The sequence below is a fragment of the Oncorhynchus keta genome, chromosome 2 (genome assembly GCF_023373465.1).
Source record: "Oncorhynchus keta strain PuntledgeMale-10-30-2019 chromosome 2, Oket_V2, whole genome shotgun sequence".
Taxonomy (NCBI): domain Eukaryota; kingdom Metazoa; phylum Chordata; class Actinopteri; order Salmoniformes; family Salmonidae; genus Oncorhynchus; species Oncorhynchus keta.
Genome location: NC_068422.1, coordinates 29,304,865 through 29,323,767, shown reverse-complemented (window position 1 = coordinate 29,323,767; position 18,903 = coordinate 29,304,865). Strand labels below are relative to the sequence as shown.

Genomic DNA, 18,903 nt, shown 5'->3' with positions numbered 1-18,903 from the left:
ATCTAAGATGAATTCGTCTTCCCCGTTACTTTATTTGGCACTTATAGTATTTATTTATTTATCTAACATCTTGAGATGGGAAGATTTTTTGTATTTTTATTCAATTCAATCAAATTGTATTTGTCACATGCACCGAAACCAGCAGGTGTACCTTACTTTGAAATGCTTAGTTACAATTCCTTAACTACTTATTGAGCTGCGTTGTTGGTTAAGAAAATATTTACGAAATAAACTACTGTGAAGAAGAAGAAAAAAGTATCAATAAAATAACAATAACAAGGCTATATACAGGGGGTACCAGTACCGAGTCAATGTGCGGAGGTACAGGTTAGTCGAGGTAATTTGTACATGTAGGTAGGGGTGAGGTGACTATGCATTTATAATAAACAGCAAGTAGCAGCAGTGTGTCAATGTAAATAGTTCAGGTGAATATGTGCTCTTTATATAAGAATGTTAAAATGAGGTGAATTTTTTTTTAAATCCACCAAGACACACTATTCAAAAGGCACTTAATTGGTGGAACGACCCAGTTTAAACATCAATGAAAAAATGCAGTCTGTCAGGTATCCAATAACAGGGGGCTGGGAGTGGTGTGAGGGGCTGAGCACCCCAATAACAAAAAGCAATATTTGAATGTGCCAACCACACACAGAAACACAGACAACGACTCTCACACAAATATGTCAAAGATATGGACATTTGGCACCTCCAAGAGTCAATATGTAATTTGAACATTATTCAACAAGATGACATAATATACAATAGCGTGATTCCCTATTTACAGATACCAACAAGGGAATGGGGACGGCAACAGGCTATGGTCAGACTCACACAACTGGTTAAAATACTTAGGCTTCTAATGGTTTTAAAATTCTCTGTCTTGTGACAATAGACATCAAGTAATATTGATGCCAGAGGGCCTGGATATTACTTTGGGGGTCTTTGTCTTCTTATCTGTAAAATCAAACTAGGGAACAACTGCTTCGATCTGTGTGACTCTGCTGCAGTAGGCAGGTGTGGAGGGAGGGAGTTGTGTATCTCTTGCAGTGGGTGGATGAGAGAAAGGGATAGCATGCAAGAGATTGAGTAAAAAGAGGTGTGACTCACCTGTATCTCCTGCAGTGGGGGGATGTGGAGGGTGGAAAGTAGCAGCAGGGCACAGCTCCATGACAGGGCAGGGTTACACAGCTGGGCAACAGCCAATGACAGGCCCAGATGGCCAAGGACCACGCCCAATCCTTTAATCCCCACTGCACAGCAAGCCACAAGGAGACCATAGGCCAACAGAGCCGTCACTCTGAACTGATGGGAAGTTGAAAAGCAAAAAAGCATCAAAGCTATAGTATTTTGGTTCTAATTTGTCTGGAAAAAAATTGGGGTAAAAATGTTAAGGTCCCACTTCAGCTGATGTTTTCCTTGTATATTATACCTCAGGAATGAAGAAGCTGGCTAGTCTGGAGACCACGGCATGGCCCAACAAAGTCCACAGCAAAGACTTTCTAGCCCAGTGACTCCAGAAACTCCACTCAAAGTCTGTAGGGTCCTGTCACAGACAATTCATTTTATCATGGGCCCAGTCTGAAAATGTCATGACATATGACACACTCTAGGAATACATTTTTTTTTTTAAATGACAGGCCTCTGGATTTTGAAAAAATTATAATTTACGCACCTTTGGAAGTCGTACAATGTTTGTAGACCCCAATAGCCATAAATTATACTCACCTTTTTATGCCCCCATATTAGAAAGCCTTTCTCCAGTTGGAACTGTCTCTCCAATCCTGCTTCATGCTCTAGGAAAAGAGTATATTTTAGTGACATCTTCTCACATTGTCTGTACAGTTTCAATCATTCAGTTTCTATTCCGGAGTTTTGCCAGGAGGCTTGAAGAACTCTACTATGAAGTATGACAAGCTCTGTGGGGAACGATGTTTGGTGTCCTATGGTTTTAATTTAAAACATAACGCCGAAAATGCAGCCACTCCCTCAAACAGCATTTCTCAAGCTCGGTCCGGGGATCCCAAGAGGTGAACATTTATGTTTCTGCCCTAGCACTACACAGCAAATTCAAATAATCAACTCATCATCAAGCTTTGATTATTTGAAACAGTTGTGTAATGCTAGGGCAAAAAACAAAACGTGCACCTCTTGGAGTATCCAGGATAGAGTTTGGGAACCTTTCAGATCTCTGAGAGGGAGTCAATGGTAAGAACGGAAAGGGAGTGAGTTGTCATCATCACAGATTTACCTGACAGCTCACCCTTCTGCAAGGGGTATGAAACAGTGCCACAGTCCCACCTAGTGGCAAAAACTGAATATCACAGCCAAGGTCTCCACTTACAGTAAGTAGCCTAATACAAGGCCACAAAGGGTGGGAAGTCAGGTATCTTGCATACAGCAGACTTAACTAATTCAGTGTGGAAAAAAATGTAAACAATGACCCAATTGATAGACCTTTTTATCTTAAGACAGGTACATTTACCTTTGGAGAATATGTGCAGTTGATAGAATGAGTAGAGATGGGAGCCAAAAGAGAGCACCCAGTAGGCACAGACCTCCGCTCTCGGCAACGCCGCAAGGTTTGAGCTCTGTTTGGCCATCAGTACCAAGACTGGAGGAACCATGGGGAAGAGTGAGTGAGAGTCATTAGATCTTTCAGCCACTTTATAGGTCACATTTCTCCCTCACTAACAACAAAGAGAGGACCATTCTGATTCCATGAGAGCAACATCACATTCCCTACTTTTCTCTCCAACATGTTAAACGTATAGGGTAGCCTATTTATTATATTCATTTGATGGATACTTTTTGCAGTCTCCTATGAGGGAAAAACAATGGTGTACGCTAATTATAGGACCTTTGGTTTCTAGTTATAAAGGTAATACAGGCTATTTAAAAGTATTTTATAGGTCAGTTGTATTTAAGCTGTCATAATTTTCAAAACAGGAGGTGTATATATATATTTAATTCATTCCTTGAAATTAGTAGACACCTAACAGATTGTGCCTTTAAAGCTAGTCCTTAATTGAAACAAAGCTCGACGCCGTCTCTGTTTTGAATGAGCTATGGATGCAAAGACTAACTAATATCAAAATGTTTAACCATATGTTGAAGCTATACAGCGTTTGCTTCCATTTACAAACATTGGGGTAGAGCAAGCTTATATTTGGGGTCCTGATGGCGTACAACAGTTGAACTAAGCTCATGAAGCATAACTAAGTTATATTCTTCAAGAATCTATGGGTAGACAAAAAATGGATGTAGCAACTAAGGATTCTAGCTTTAAGAGTCAAACGAAACATCCACCTCAATTTGTGCCAGAGGTGAGTGAGGGACCACGTTTATATTCGCTGCATACCACAATCGCTATTGGAAACAATAGGCTAGTGTGTCAAAGACGAGACACTACTAATGACTGTGTTCCAGGAACAGGGTATAATATATAACAAGCCAACATCTGTGTTCGCGTGTGCAGTGCACGGCGATGTATTCGAAATGAACCGATTTCAGAACTTCACACCGTTTTACACTGTTTACGCTGTAGCAATGCCTATATTAGCGAGCCCGACTATGGCACAAATTAGGCTGATTACTGAGCATAATACTCACTCATTGGCTAAAACTGAAAGCAACAACCGTGTTACTCACATGCATTGTGAAACAAAGAAATACCTCGGGCTATATCTTCCGACTTGCCTATAGACCGAGAGTGAACACCACTACCTTGGAATATTGTTGAACGCTCAGGATTCAGGAAATCTCCGCCCACATTTTCCTTGGTTGCTGATTGGACATGATTGGATGAATTCAGTGCCAATCAAATAAAATGCAGACCCGTTTGATGTACTTTTCATATTTTTATATCGATATGCCTAAATATGTTTCATAAGAGAGGAAAGCCACAGTCTGTAAGAGAACTAGTAATGACAGGAGGCTGAAGAAATTCGGCTTGTCACCAAAAACACTCACAAACTTTTACAGATGCACAATCGAGAGTATCAGCGCCTGGTAGGGCAACTGCTCCGCCAAACAACCGCAAGGCTCTCCAGAAGGTAGTGAGGTCTGCACAACCCATCACCGGGGGCAAACTACCTGCTCTCCAGGCCACCTACACCACCCGATGTCACAGGAAGGCCAAAAAGATCATCAAGGACAACAACCACCCGAGCCACTGCCTGTTCACCCCACTATCATCCAGAAGGCGAGGTCAGAACAGGTGCATTAAAGCTGGGACCGAGAGACTGAAAAACAGCTTCTATCTCAATGCCATCAGACTGTTAAACAGCCATCACTAACATTGAGTGGCTGCTGCTGCCAGAAATCTTGCTTATTTGTTATTGACCAAATACATATTTTCCCCCATAATTTGCAAATAAATTCATTAAAAATCCTACAATGTGATTTTCTGGATGTTCTTTTCTCATTTTGTCTGTCATAGTTTAAGTGTACTTATGATGAAAATTACAGGCCTCTCATCTTTTTAAGTGGGAGAACTTGCACAATTGGTGGCTGACTAAATACTTTTTTGCCCCACTGTATACATCATTAGGCTACCCTTATAAACATGATTTGATGCCAATAATTTCTTTACAAAGTATTCATGATCTTATCAATTCTACACTGCCTTTGGGTGTTGTGATAGCTTTGTCCACTGAGTGGGGATAGAGAGCCACATAAGAAGTAGGGGCCTTCTCTCAAAACTGCTTGGAGTAAAATTTCCATTACAGTTGTCTATCTTGAATTGTGTTCCTCTTTGAGAGATTATGCTGATAGGATGTCTTCTCTACTCTAGGCAAAGTGGATAGCAACATGTTTCGTCTCACCTGACACCTGTAGCTTATTCTTAGTTTCTGATTGTTGTTATAAAAAGGATATGACTTTACACGTTCCCTGGTGGAAACATGTTTCTCATGTAGGCCAAAATGCATTGTTTATGGAAACAACCAGTCTGGGCCCTTTCCCAAAAGCATCTTAATCCTGATGATGAATTTAGCCTTAAGATGCTTTTGGGTAACCGGACCCTAGTGAGGGCTGCCTCAGGCCAAGGTTCAAGAGATAGTTCAACCAAATTACAAAATGACACATTGGTTTCCTTACCCTATAAGCAGTCTGTGGACAAAGCATGAATGACAGCAATCCATGCTTTGGTTTAGTTTCCCCGGCAGTGTTACCACATGCTTATGTTTTAGCATTTGTGGCACAAATCCCACTTAAGTCATGGGATGGATATTAGCATTTTTCAAGCATCATATCCAAATCATCTGAAAGTATTTACAATTGGTTGTGGAACTCAATTAAGTGACTTATATGGCTCCCGTGTGGCGCAGCGGTCTAAGGCACTGCATCTCAGTGCAAGAGGCGTCACTGCAGCCCCTGGTTTGAATCCAGGTTGTATCACATCCGGCCGTGATTGGGAGTCCCATAGGGCGGCGCACATTTGTCCCAGAGTCATCCAGGTTTGGCCTGGGTAGGATGTCATTGTAAATAAGAATTTGTCCTTAACTGACTTGCCTAGTTTAATAAAAGTTCAATATAAAAACAAAAATAGATGTTTGAACATGATGTGCTAATATTGATCCCATGACTTGAATGGAATTTGAACCAGAAATGCTCAAATGTTTGCATGTGGTAACACTGCCAGGGAAACTAAACCAAAGCATGGATTGCTGTCATACATTGACTGCTTACAAGGTAAGGAAACCAATATTTAATTTTGTAATTTGGGTGAACTATCCCTTTCATATTGCAGGGTACCATAGCTTTCCTAAATAAAGAGTGGGTGTGTTCAATGAAATGGCACGATAGGCGATAGCTCCCATTGCTCGGGGGTGAAGTTTCCCCTATGTACAGAACTTGGATCAGCTCCCCCCGCAATCTGAACATTAACAATAATTTGGGAAAATTCAAAACTGACCCAAGATCAGCATCTAGGAGCAACTTCACTCAACTCCACACCTCCCTTTCGGAGGCGGAGCGCCAACGTCACAGTTGAATGCGATCGGCACTGCATCGTTCTGCCAGCGCCGCAGATAGAATTTGAAGTCAATTTGAAGTTCGGGTTGATCGTCAGCTGGACAAAGAATTGCTGAAGAATGACGTCGAGGTGCCCTAGATGCACAAATGATGTGTTTTTTGGTAAGGAATCATTTTTGTAAACCTCTAGCCACAGCAAATGCCAAGGAATGTAAATATTGAAGATGATCAAAGAACTTGGATTGCTTATTTTGATTAATAATTATAATGATTTAGCATAGGCCTAACTAAAGGAAAATTAACTGACACTGAAAATTTAAATTGTTATTGTAGTGACAATTGTGTGCAGATATGACATAATATAATAAAATACAATACAATAGAATACACTATAATAATTCAAATAATAATTTGGTGGACGCTGAAAATTAAAATGGTTATTGTAGTGACAATTGTGTGCACATATGAATAGAACAGAAAATAATACAAATTCATTAAATACAATAGAATATAATACAATATAACAATAAAATAATAAATTGGTGGATGCTTATATTGGCCCTATTTCACACATGTACACGTGTGTATTAATACGCATTTGTGAAATGGAAAAGTATTTCTTGCATATCCTAACTCTCCCGAGACACCCCTCGGAGAGTGGGTTCACGGCCAGGGTAGAATCCAAACTCTGTAGGTCTTGCAAATAAATGTCTTTTTAAGAGGAGACCTGTGGAGTGATGGGGGACTGCCGCTGCATGAACGCCAAGTTGTCCCTGCTGGTGACATCGTATTCGTTTAGCCTACTGACAAGTAGCTTCTCGCACAGAACCGGGAAGTCTTTATTATCATTAGAAGATCATTTATTATTATGCAGAAAAAAATATATATAATTATAATTATGATTCATGTTACCTTTTTAAATGCAGGCTATGGGTCTTTCAGCATCTTCACTGCCGGGACTATTTTCACATGGGAAAGATGAAGTTTGGTGAAAGTTGCATATACCTTCTTTCCCAGCATCTCTGGAATGTTGGCTGATTATCCCTAAACATTTAACTAGGATTAATTCATACTTGACATGTTCATTTACTTTAACATAGCATATGGGCAAGGTTACTTTGGTTACATCAGTTAAACCACTTGTTGGAACTTGATAATTATGTCTCTTCCAGACATTTGTTTGATGGCAAAATATGGAAAATATTGTAAGATACAGTTTTGAACTTGAAGTCAAACTGAGCTGAAATGCACCTTTTACTATATGTTTATTGGCTGCACATTGAACCCTTATCCTGGAGTGTGGTGACCCATAATAGGACGAATGCTCAATAACATTTCAGGGAGGGGAGAGTACAACGTCTGTGTTGGTAATAACCTACCTTGTGAAACAGCATAGAGGAGATCCTCTGTATAATGTCCCAAAAATGAGATATAATTACAGCTAACAGCAATAGACAAATAATTTGCAAACAATGTTTTTGAAGGATAAAACCTATAAATGCTTAATGAGCTTAGTTCAACTGTCCTACCCAAATTATAAGGTATTCATAACCCAACTGATAACCCACATTCTAAGACTGTATTATGCCTGCGCCATTGTTTATGTTTTGTTGTCATTTGAGTCTTTGTAAACAAACTCTCTCTCTCTGTCCTGCAGCTGAGAAGGTGAGCTCGCTGGGGAAAAACTGGCACCGGTTCTGCCTGAAATGCGAACGCTGTAACAAGACCCTGTCGGCTGGCAACCATGCTGAGGTAAAGGGAGGCCCTGTGGCCGTAATATCCTGTCTACAGAGAGAGAAAGAAGGAGGGAGAGAAAGATAATGAAAAAGAGAAAGAGTGAGGGAAGAAGTGTGCTATCTTACCCCAGAACAAAGGGAGGGAGAGAGACATCAAAGGGTTGTGCTATCCTACCCAAGAGGATGGGAGAGAGGGAAGGGGTTGCATGGGGACAGAGGGAGTATGGCAGGCCACTGACCCCCATAAGGAGTAATATAATTTTGTAAAGAAAAAAATATATATATACTGTAATATATACCCCTACAAAAATGTTCATGAATTATAATCCACATAATAATTCACATTTCCTGTTGCTGCAAGATTATTTTCCCGTTGTAGTCAAAGTGACTCAAATGAAGATCCCACATAAGGGGTGCGGTCAGTTAAGTGAGTTGCACTACTGGGTCATTGTTTATAGACCCATGTACTGTATCAACTCCAAATTAAATTGCTGTAGTGCTACTGCAGTAGAAGCCAGATCACTAGTACTATAGCAGTGGCCCAGAAATTCCAATCATCTCAAGAATGAAACTGTTGAGCAGCTATGTCTTTGTGGGTCCCTTTGATTATAGCTGGTCCGTGAACCAAATTGTGGCTTCACAATAACCTGACACTCATCCTTTGTCCACTCCAACCCCTCACCAGGCATCGTGACCCTGATCCTTTCACTGTGGGAATGTCCCAAATGGCACCCTATTCATTATATAGGGCACTACAAAAAAATAAGTGCACTACATAGGGAATAGGGTGACATTTGGAACGCATTGTCAATGTCATTTCACCTTTCATTGTCCTGCTCAGATAACTTAGGGAATTTTCAAGCTCCCTGAGCTGAATCGTTTAAGTTCAGAATCTAGGGCTTGTATATCTGACTGCACACCCATGTTGCAGACATTGCCGTGGGAGAAGGGGTGCTAAGGGTGATGCAGCGCCCCCTGATAAATTGAAAAATATAAAATGGCTAAAGATTACTTTTTTATTGTTATTATTATTATTTTTTAAATATTGCACTTAGATTGGATCTTCCATCAATATTATTGTCTGCATCACTTCCAATCCACCATATACACAGTATACACTACTGTTCAAAAGGTCACTTAGAAATGTACTTGTTTTTGAAAGAAAAGCACATTTTTTTGTCCATTAAAATAACATCAAAATGATCAGAAATACATTGTAGACATTGTTAATGCTGAAAACGTCTGATTTCTATTGGAATATCTGCATAGGCATGCAGATTCCCATTATCAGCAACTCCTGTGTTCCAATAGCACGTTGTGTTAGCTAATCCAAGTTTATCATTTTAAAAGGCTAATTGATGATTAGAAACCCCCTTTTTTTAGGTGAATTTTTACCCCCTTTTCTCCCCAATTTCATGGTATCCAATTGTTGTCTCATCGCTACAACTCCCGTACGGGCTCGGGAGAGACAAAGGTTGAAAGTCACACGTCCTCCGATACACAACCCAACTGCTTCTTAATGGCATCCAACCCAGAAGCCAGCCGCACCCATGTGTCGGAGGAAACACCGTGCACCTGGCAACCTTGGTTAGCACGCACTGCGCCTGGCCTGCCACAGGAGTCGCGCGATGACCAAGCCCTCCCTAACCCGGACAACGCTAGGCTAATTGTGGGTCGCCCCATGGACCTCCCGGTCGGTTATGACAGAGGCTGGGCGCGAACCCAGGGACTCTGATGGCACAGCTGGCGCTGCAGTACAGCACCCTTAACCACTGCACCACCCGGGAGGCCCCCAGAAAAACCTTTTTCAATTATGTTAGCAGAGCTGACAACTGTTGTGCTAATTAAAGAAACAATAAAACTGGCCTTATTTAGACTAGTTAAGTATCTGGAGCATCAGCATTTGTGGGTTCGATTGCAGGCTCAAAATGGCCAGAAACAAAGCACTTTCTTCTGAAACTCGTCAGTCTATTCTTCTGAGAAATGAAGGCTATTCCATGCGAGAAATTGCCAAGAGACTGAAGATCTCGTGCAACGCTGTGTACTACTCCCTTCGCAGAACAGAGCAAACTGTCCCTAACCAGAAAAGAAGGAGGAGTGGGAGGCCCCAGTGCACAACTGAGCAACTTCATTAAATAATACTGGGTATGTCAGTCTAGCCCAGGGGAGTCTAGCCAGCCAAGCAATGGAATGGATTGTTAGCTCAGGGGACATTGCAAATTCAAGTGAATGTTTAATGAAACTCGGTCAGGAGGATTTGGCTCTCATTTCACCAGGGCGTTTCTTCGTCAAGGAAAAGATGACACTGATGATGATGGATAGAAATAACAAAGGGTTTGGGAATGCAAGTATTAAGACATCACTAAGGGTCAGAGCCAGCGTTCATAAAGCGTCTAAGCAATGCTGATCTAGGATCAGATTCCCCCTGTCCATGTAATCTTTATTCATTATGATCTAAAAGGCTAAACTGATCCTACATCAGCACTTCTAATATGAGACTCTTTGTGACTATGTGACCAGATGTTCAAAACGTAAAGGAATTCCATCGGTACATAGAAAGTGTAGGGTTATGTTCTTGCTATTATAGTATTAGCAGCATAATCCTCTTGTATGATCCCCAGGACCCCACATTTCTGCCTAGTCATGCACAGTATATCCTGTAAATCAAAGAAAGCAGGCATACAGTCATACTAACATCACTTGTTAAAGGATGTCTCATGTCTCACAGTCAAATTAATAAAAAGCAAATCCCAGAAATTATCACGTTTCAGGTGAGAGCCAGATGCAGACAATATCGAAGTAACAACAGTTTATTAATCGAACAGGGGCAGGCAAAAGATGGGCCATGGGCATGCAGAGGTCAGTAATCCAGATAGGTGGGGCAAAGGTACAGGATGGCAGGCAGCCTCAGGGTCAGGGTAGGCAGAATGGTCAACACCAGGGAAACTAGGAAACCGGAACAATTGAGAGACAGGAGCAGAGGGGAAAACGCTGGTAGGCTTGACTAAACAAAACAAACTGGCAACAGTCAAACAGAGAACAAAGGAATAAATACACTGGGGATAACGGGGAAGATGGGCGACACCTGGAGGGGGGTGGAGACAATCACAAAGACAGGTGAAACAGATCAGGGTGTGACAGTACCCCCCCCCCGCCCCAATCTCTAGGGGTGCCACCTGGCGTCCTACCTGGGCGCATACCTGGTTAACCGGGCTGTTGGCATTGGAAATCCGCGATGAGGCCTAGGTCCAGAATGTCCCTGGTGGGGACCCAGCACTGGAAACAGGAGACAAAGGGCTGTGAGGCATGGGTTGTTTAACTCTGGACACATGAAAGGTAGGATATATATGAAAGGTACGGGGAAACAAAAGACGAACAGCAGAGGGGCTAATGATTTTGGAGATGGGAAACGGGCTGATAAACCGGGGGGAAAGTTCGCGGGATACCACCTGGAGGGGCAGATCCCGGGTGGACAGCCATACCTTCTGCCCGAGATGATACCGGGAGCTGGGGTCCGGTGGCGACCCGCTTGTCGTTGATACCTGGAGGTGGTCTTGGGCTCTCCTCCAGGTACGACGACAGCGGCAAACAAATATCTGGGCAGAAGGTATGCCGACCTCTTCTTCTATCAGCGGGGGCTGATACCCCAGGGAACACTCAAAAGGTGATAGGCCCGTGGCAGAGCAAGGAAGGGTGTTGCGGGTGTATTCGACCCACACAATCTGCTGGTTCCAGGTGGTGGGGTTGGCAGAGACAAGGCAGTGCAGAGTAGTCTCTAGGTCTTAGTTGGCTCGCTCCGACTGGCTGTTGGACTGGGGGTGGAACCCGGAGGACAAGCTGGCCGATGACCAAATGAGGGTGCAGAACGCCTTCCAGAACCGGGACAAGAACTGAGGACCCCGGTCAAAAACCATGTCAACTGGTAGTCCATGGATCTGGAAGACGTGCTGCTCCATGAGAGGGGCCGTCTATTTGGCAGAGGGTAATTTGTGGAGAGGAATGAAGTGGGCGGCTTTGGAAAACCAATCCACCACAGTCAGGATGGCGGTGTTCCATCAGATGGGGGAAGACCCATGACAAAGTCCAGGGAGATGTGAGACCAGGGACGGTGAGGGACAGGCAGAGGTTGGAGACCAGCTGGAGCTTGCCGAGGAGTCTTATTTTGTGCACAAACTGTGCAAGCAGCGACAAATGCAGAGACGTCAGGGACCATGGTAGGCCACCAAAAGCATTGTCACACAAACGCCAGGGTCCAATGGGGGCCCCGGTGGCAGGCAAGTCTGGAGAAGTAGAACCCCCCGGGGTTCGGCTGGGAATGCTGAGCCTCCCGGACCTGCTTCCCTACACCCCAGCTGAGTGCCGTCACCAGGCATGAGGTGGGAAGGATGGCCTCGGGCTCCAGGGTAATAGCCGTGGGGTTAGGGCGGCAAGACACTGAATCTGGCTTGACATTCTTGGATCTCGGCCGGTATGAGAGGGAAAAGTTGAACAGTGTGAACAGCAGGGTCCATCTAGCTTGCCTGGAGTTGAGGTGCTTGGTGGTGTGGTGATACCCCCGGTTTTTGTGGTCAGTCCATACAATGAGCGGATGTTCCGCCGCCTCTAGCCAGTGACTCCATTCCTCCAACACCATCGAGAATCTCCCGATTCCCCACAGCATAGTTCTTCTCCATGGCATTGAGGTGGTGGGAGAAGAAGGCACAGGGATGGAGCTTAAGATCCAGGTCAGAACACTGGAACAGGACCGCCCCCACTCCTACATCAGAAACATCAGCCTCCACCAGGAACTGACGGGAAGGGTCAGGATGAACTAAGATGGGAGCAGTGGTGAAGCAGTGTTTGAGGTCCCGGAACGCCTGGTCAGCAGCAGGGGACCACATGAACAGAACCTTGGGAGAGGTGAGTACTGACAGTGGGGAAGCTAGGGTGGTGTTACCCTGGATAAAGCGGTGATAGAAGTCGGAGAACCCCAGGAAACGTTGCAGCTGCACCCTGGACGTAGGCTGGGGCCAATCCACCACCGCTCTCACCTTCCCGGGATCCATCTGGACACTCCCAGCAGAGATGATGTACCCCAAAAAGGGAATGGTGGAGCGATGGAACTCGCACTTCTCTGCCTTTACAAACAGCTGATTCTCCAGGAGGCATTGAAGAACCTGTCGGACGTGAAGCACATGTTCTTGGGGGAAGCGGGAGAAGAGGACGATGTCATCAATGTAGACAAAGACGAACCGGTTCAACATGTAGAGAAGAACATAGTTTACCAGAGCCTGAAACACAGCAGGGGTGTTGGTAAGGCCAAATGGAATGACCAAATACTTGTAGTGGCCACTGGATGTGTTGAAGGTGGACTTCCACTCATCCCCCTCCCGTATCCGAACCAGATGATAGGCGTTCTGTAGGTCCAGCTTGGAAAACACGGTGGCCCCCTGGAGCGGCTCTAAGGCCGAAATGATGAGTGGTAGCGGGTAGCGGTTCTTCACCCTTATGTCATTGAGTCCCTGGTAGTCGATGCACGGGCACAGGGTCTTGTCCTTCTCCACAAAGAAGAACCCTGCGCCAGCGAGAAAGGAAGAAGGACAGATAAATCCAGCAGCTAGGGAGTCCCCAATCTAGGTCTCCATAGCCTTGGTCTCCGGTCCCAACAGCGAGACCAAGGGGCAGAGTGGTGCTAGGGAGAAGGTCCCGCAGTCATATGGTCGGTGCGGCGGAAGTGAAGTGGCCCGGGCCTTGTTGAACACCTCCCAAAGGTCCTGATACTCCGCGGGAATGGCGGAGAGGTCCGGGGTAACGTCCGAGCCCACAGGAAGAAGTCCCAGGGCAGGTTGCGCTGACTTCAGGCAATGGGCGTGGCAGAACGGGCTCCAGCCCATGATGGCACCAGTAGACCAGTTAATGAGAGGATTATGTCACTGGATCCAGGAGAATCCCAATACCACAAGAATCTGAGGAGACTTAATGAGCAGAAATGGAATAGTCTCGCTGTGGTTCCCTGACACCCGTAGGTGTGATGGGAGTGGTATTGTGTGTGACCCGGACTATAGAGTCCAGCGCTCTAACGTCAATGGGAATGGAGAGGGGCTGAGTGAGGATATCCAGCTCGGAAGCCAAGGTAGCGTCCAAAAAGCCAGGGTAGTGTCCAGAGTCAATGAGGACCCGGAGAGATTTCGACTTGTTTCCCCACAGCAGAATGGCATGAAATGGAGTGTAAGTAAGGCAAGCAGAAAAGCCCACTAGAGTACTCACTCCTACCGGTGAGCCTGTTTTTTTAGCGGGCAAGAGGACACAAAATGACTATGAGTTCCGCAATACAGGCAGCTCTTCGTGTTGAGCCTGTATAGCTATTCCGCTGGAGACAGACCTAGCTCTGCCTATTTGCATAGGCTCGGGAAACGGTGACTCAGACGTCTTCGGCGACTCTTGGTGAACATCGATCGGGTAGCCTCAGGTTCTCTCAGCAATGGTGCCATCGGAGGAGAGGTGGAATCCTTGGACGGGCGAGCAAAATCAAATCTCCTCTCTCTCCGTCGTTCCCGTAGCCGCCCATCGATCCTGATGGTAAAGGCGATGAGAGAATCGAGATCTATCGGTAATTCCCGGGCTGCAAGCTCATCCTTGACCTCCTCCAAGACTCAGTGTAGGAACATGTCCAACAGCGCTTCCTGATTCCAGGCACTCAGCTGCCAACGTGTGGAAATCCACTGCATACTCTGCCACACTGTGGAAGTCCTGCCGAAGCTGGAGTAGCTTCCAGGCAGCCTCTCTCCCGGAGAATGGGGCATCAAACACCTTCTTTAATTCTCCCATGAACTCACACAGACTGACGCATGTGGCCAGCTGTTGCTCCCATACAGCTGTAGCCCAGGCGAGCGCCCTCCCAGACATCAGCGTGATTAGGTACGCTATTTTAGAGCAGTCTGAGGCGAAGGAGGAGGGCTGAAGCTTGAAGATGAGGGCACACTGAGATAGAAATGCCCGATAGGTGCCTGGCTCTCCATTAAAATGTTGCGGGGGAAGTAATCGTGGCTCCGGGGAAGGCTGAGTGACCGGTGAGGCGGCGCTGCTAACTGCTGAGTTACTGAGGGGCTGTGAGGTACCCATCATAGTAGGCTGCCTCCCAGCCAACCCATGGAATTGCTCCAGCAAGATGTCCAACACTTGGTCATGGCGTTCGGCCAAGGTTTGCACCCCCTCCATAAGGCCACGAAGCAATTCCTCGTGCCTACTAATGGTGGCTCCTTGGGAGGAGAGGATGTTGCGCAGCTGGTCTGAGTCTGCTGGGTCAGACATGGCCAGTTCGTACTATCATGTTTCAGGTAAGACCCAGATGCAGACAACGCCGAAGTAACAACAGTTTATTAATCGCAGAGGGGCAGGCAAAAGACAGGTCAAGGGCAGGCAGAGGTCAGTAATCCAGATACGTGGGGCTAAGGTACAGGACGCCAGGCAGGCTCAGGGTCACGTCACGCAGAGGTCAGTAATCCAGATACGTGGGTCTAAGGTACAGGACGGCAGGCAGGCTCAGGGTCATGTCACGCAGAGGTCAGTAATCCAGAAAGGTGGGGCAAAGGTACAGGACGGCAGGCAGCCTCAGGGTCAGGGCAGGCAGAATGGTCAACACCGGGGAAACTAGGAAACTAGGAAACAGGAACAACCGAGAGACAGGAGCAGAGGTGAAAACCCTGGTAGGCTTGACGAAACAAAATGAACTGGGAACAGACAAACAAAGAACACAGGTATAAATGCACAGGGGATAATGGGGAAGATGGGCAAGACCGGGGGGGGGAATTATCAGGGTGTGGCAGAAATAGGTCGAAAGACGGATATTAGAGTTGGAAAATAAGCTAAAAATGAAGGTAGCACAGGTTGGCCTGAACAATGAAGACTCAACTTGTTGCATGGATCCTCCAGTGAGGGTTTGTTGTACTAAAACTAGTAAAATGCATTACATAAAACAATCTATCAACAATGGATGTAATTTAGGCAGTGTCGAGCCAATGGGGGACCACAAATACCCACTGGCAAAGGGGTTTAAGTCCCGACTCGGCTGCTGTCTGTGGCTGTCAAAAAATCTGTAAGAAATACAGAAGGGGATCGACGCTATTCTAGCCAGTGTCTGGAAATGCTTTATAACACAATCCAAACGTGCGGTCTAAATAATATTTTTCACTTATCACAGACTCCTGTTAACTTAGTTTGATAGAATTATAGTTATAGGCCCCATAGTCAGGCCAGGTATGGTTGGTCACATGACTAGTCTTTACAAATCTCAAAGGGTAGAATAAATGTCAAAAGGCTAATTATTCAAGTCATCTCAGACCAGTAGGAGACAAAGTCCAGCGTTGTTTCAGTGTTGTTAGTTAGGAGTTGATTCAGTGGGCCAGGGAACACACACAGTCTGTCTTTCTCAGATACAGGCCGTTGTTTTAAACATTGTCCTGTTTTTGAGTTCACAAGCCATGGCTGTATTCTCTAGAGTCTAATAGTCTAACCCTCCATGCTGTCTTTGTCTTTTCATCTGAAGATAAAGATGACTAGTTGATTTTAAGGTTTACTTGTGGATGGTAGGGTTTACATGTTTGACTTTTGAGAGGTAGTTGTTCTTACACAGGTTTGAATGGAGACACAGAGGACTTATCCTTCTTTATGAAATACACAACCCAACAGTATACATAGACTAATGGATGAACATTGCTAGTTCACTTTCACAAGCCCATATACAGTCCATCCACTTCTTTATCTCTGAAATGCTGTGGCATGAGAGAACGAATAGGCTTCTGTTATTTCTGGACGGGAGTGTTTTTGACAGGCTGTCAAGTGAAGGATATCGATATCTCTCTCTCTCTCTCTCTCTCTCTCTCTCTCTCTCTCTCTCTCTCTCTCTCTCTCTCTCTCTCTCTCTCTCTCTCTCTCTCTCTCTCTCTCTCTCTCTCTCTCTCTCTCCTCTCTCTCTCTCTCTCTCTCTCTCTCTCTCTCTCTCTCTCTCTCTCTCTCTCTCTCTCTCTCTCTCTCTCTCTCTCTCTCTCTCTCTCTTTTCTAAAACCTTTTAACTGAAGTCTCTCTCTCTCAATACTTTTTCATCAGGGAGGGACTCTCTCTCTTGACCTTCATTGTTCAGAACATTTTCTAAAACCTTTTAACGGTGAACTCTATATCTGACATCTTGTCTTCTTTTTTAAGCCTATAACTCTCAATACTTTTTCATCAGGGAGGGACAGACAACACAGCGGGGAGAATGGCATCTGCATTCCTGAATTAACACTGGGTAAATGATCACACCTAGAGATATTGGTGTGCAAAAGGGAACTCAGTATGGGAATGAGGTAGGTGAAAAGGGTGAGCAATAATTCTGTCTGTTGGGATCATTGAAATTACAGACATGCCAAAAAAAGACAGTAGCCCTTTCCTGCAGTAAAATAGCCTCATGGGTGGAATGTTAAAACATACATTAATACAAATGACTTTTAAAAAGCTGCCTAAAATCTGGTGTTTCTATGTCAAACAATTTTGTTATTTCAGTCTTCTGTGATGTAATATTGGGATGCAAACTCAAATTAGAATACATGTGAACTCTATATCTGACATGGTACAGTTGTCTTCTTTTTTTAAGCCTATAACGTGTGTGAGGTGTATACCTTTGTTTCAAAGTAGATTTGTTTAAAACTACCAAGAAACACTCCGCGTGAACCTGATTTAGCCCACTGCAGTGTCAGGTTAAATTACATTTACATGAGGTTAAGTAGACATTAAATGCATAGGCGGCTGGTGGCACCCTTAACTGGGAAAAACTGCTCATAGTAATGGCTGAAACGGTGTTAATGGAATGGTATCAAACACAGTTTCCAAGTGCTTGATACCATTTCTTTCACTCGATTCCAGCCATTATTATGAGCCGTCCTCCCCTCACCAGCCCCCTGTGGTTAAATTACAAGATGTATAATGACCTTGTCAGAAAGGCATGTCCTTAGTTCCTGGATTGTAGCCTACAATGCCAGCCCATAGCTGATGCAATGTTTTCTTTGCATTTAACGCCAACTCATTCATCACACTGATTAACGGCTGCTCCATGATATCATGACATCACACCCACACCCTCAGTGACAACGTGACAATGAACAGCCAAAGTTTGACATTACACCAGACTGTCAGGTCTGTAACGGATGCCTGTGATAGAGTTTGCGTTCCAAATAGCCCCCGATTCCTAACACAGTGCACTACTTAAGAAGTGCAATACATAGGTAGTAGGGTGCCATTTGGGACAGACTTTACTGTCCAGAAAAAAACATGAGCTCAGATTTGCTGGACTAGCCGAGTCACAGGCTGTCGTAGACATTATGTCCCTGACCTCAGTGTCCATATATAGACTCAAAGGTCTGAAATAGGTATGAAGGAAGTGATGATTGAACTTTAAAGTTAACAGTGTGTATATGCGACGCATGCAGAATCACCATCAAAATCCTGAAAGTGTGTATTTTGTAATTACGCTGTTTTGGCAAAATATATATTTTTTACCTTTCTAAATGTCACCCTACAAATGTGAAGTTGATAGGGTAAAATGTGAGGTTGATAGGGTAAAATGTGAGGTTGATAGGGTAAAATGTGAGGTTGATAGGGTAACATGTGAGATTGATAGGGTAACATGTGAGGTTGATAGGGTAACATGTGAGGTTGATAGGGTAAAATGTGAGGTTGATAGGGTAACATGTGAGGTTGATAGGGTAACATGTGAGGTTGATAGGGTAAAATGTGAGGTTGATAGGGTAACATGTGAGGTTGATAGGGTAACATGTGAGGTTGATAGGGTAACATGTGAGGTTGATAGGGTAACATGTGAGGTTGATAGGGTAACATGTGAGGTTGATAGGGTAACATGTGAGGTTGATAGGGTAACATGTGAGGTTGATAGGGTAAAATGTGAGGTTGATAGGGTAACATGTGAGGTTGATAGGGTAACATGTGAGGTTGATAGGGTAACATGTGAGGTTGATAGGGTAACATGTGAGGTTGATAGGGTAACATGTGAGGTTGATAGGGTAACATGTGAGGTTGATAGGGTAAAATGTGAGGTTGATAGGGTAAAATGTGAGGTTCAAAACTTTCACAAGTCACTCAAATAGTTCTGCCGCATGTCTTGTTCATTTCAATGCAATTGACCCGCAAACAGTTGCACTGTAAATGTCAAGTACGTATGTGC

The 18,903-nt window shown here is 44.5% G+C and overlaps 2 protein-coding genes across 6 annotated transcripts in view; one reads left to right on the top strand and one right to left on the bottom strand.

Annotated features, from left to right (window-relative positions):
- hhat (hedgehog acyltransferase) overlaps positions 1 to 3,790 on the bottom strand; it is a 93,999-nt gene extending 90,209 nt beyond the window's left edge. For 3 of the 5 annotated variants that reach the window (XM_035794626.2, XM_052474940.1, XM_035794652.2), the window contains exons 1-5: positions 3,649 to 3,784; positions 2,483 to 2,611; positions 1,726 to 1,793; positions 1,430 to 1,543; positions 1,108 to 1,302 (exon numbers count right to left, since the gene is read on the bottom strand). In XM_035794626.2, the coding sequence (XP_035650519.1) occupies positions 1,108 to 1,302; positions 1,430 to 1,543; positions 1,726 to 1,793; positions 2,483 to 2,600 (495 nt within the window). In that variant the 5' untranslated portion in view covers positions 2,601 to 2,611; positions 3,649 to 3,784. Of the gene's footprint in view, positions 1 to 1,107; positions 1,303 to 1,429; positions 1,544 to 1,725; positions 1,794 to 2,482; positions 2,612 to 3,648 lie in introns of all 5 variants that reach the window. The other 2 variants (XM_035794642.2, XM_035794635.2) reach the window with 2 other exon arrangements.
- A 2,186-nt stretch (positions 3,791 to 5,976) lies between these two features.
- Positions 5,977 to 18,903, top strand: part of LOC118398847 (cysteine-rich protein 2) — a 28,908-nt gene continuing 15,981 nt past the window's right edge. The window contains exons 1-2 of the mRNA XM_035794615.1: positions 5,977 to 6,135; positions 7,631 to 7,725. Of these exons, the coding sequence (XP_035650508.1) occupies positions 6,093 to 6,135; positions 7,631 to 7,725 (138 nt within the window). The 5' untranslated portion in view covers positions 5,977 to 6,092. The remainder of the gene's footprint in view (positions 6,136 to 7,630; positions 7,726 to 18,903) is intronic.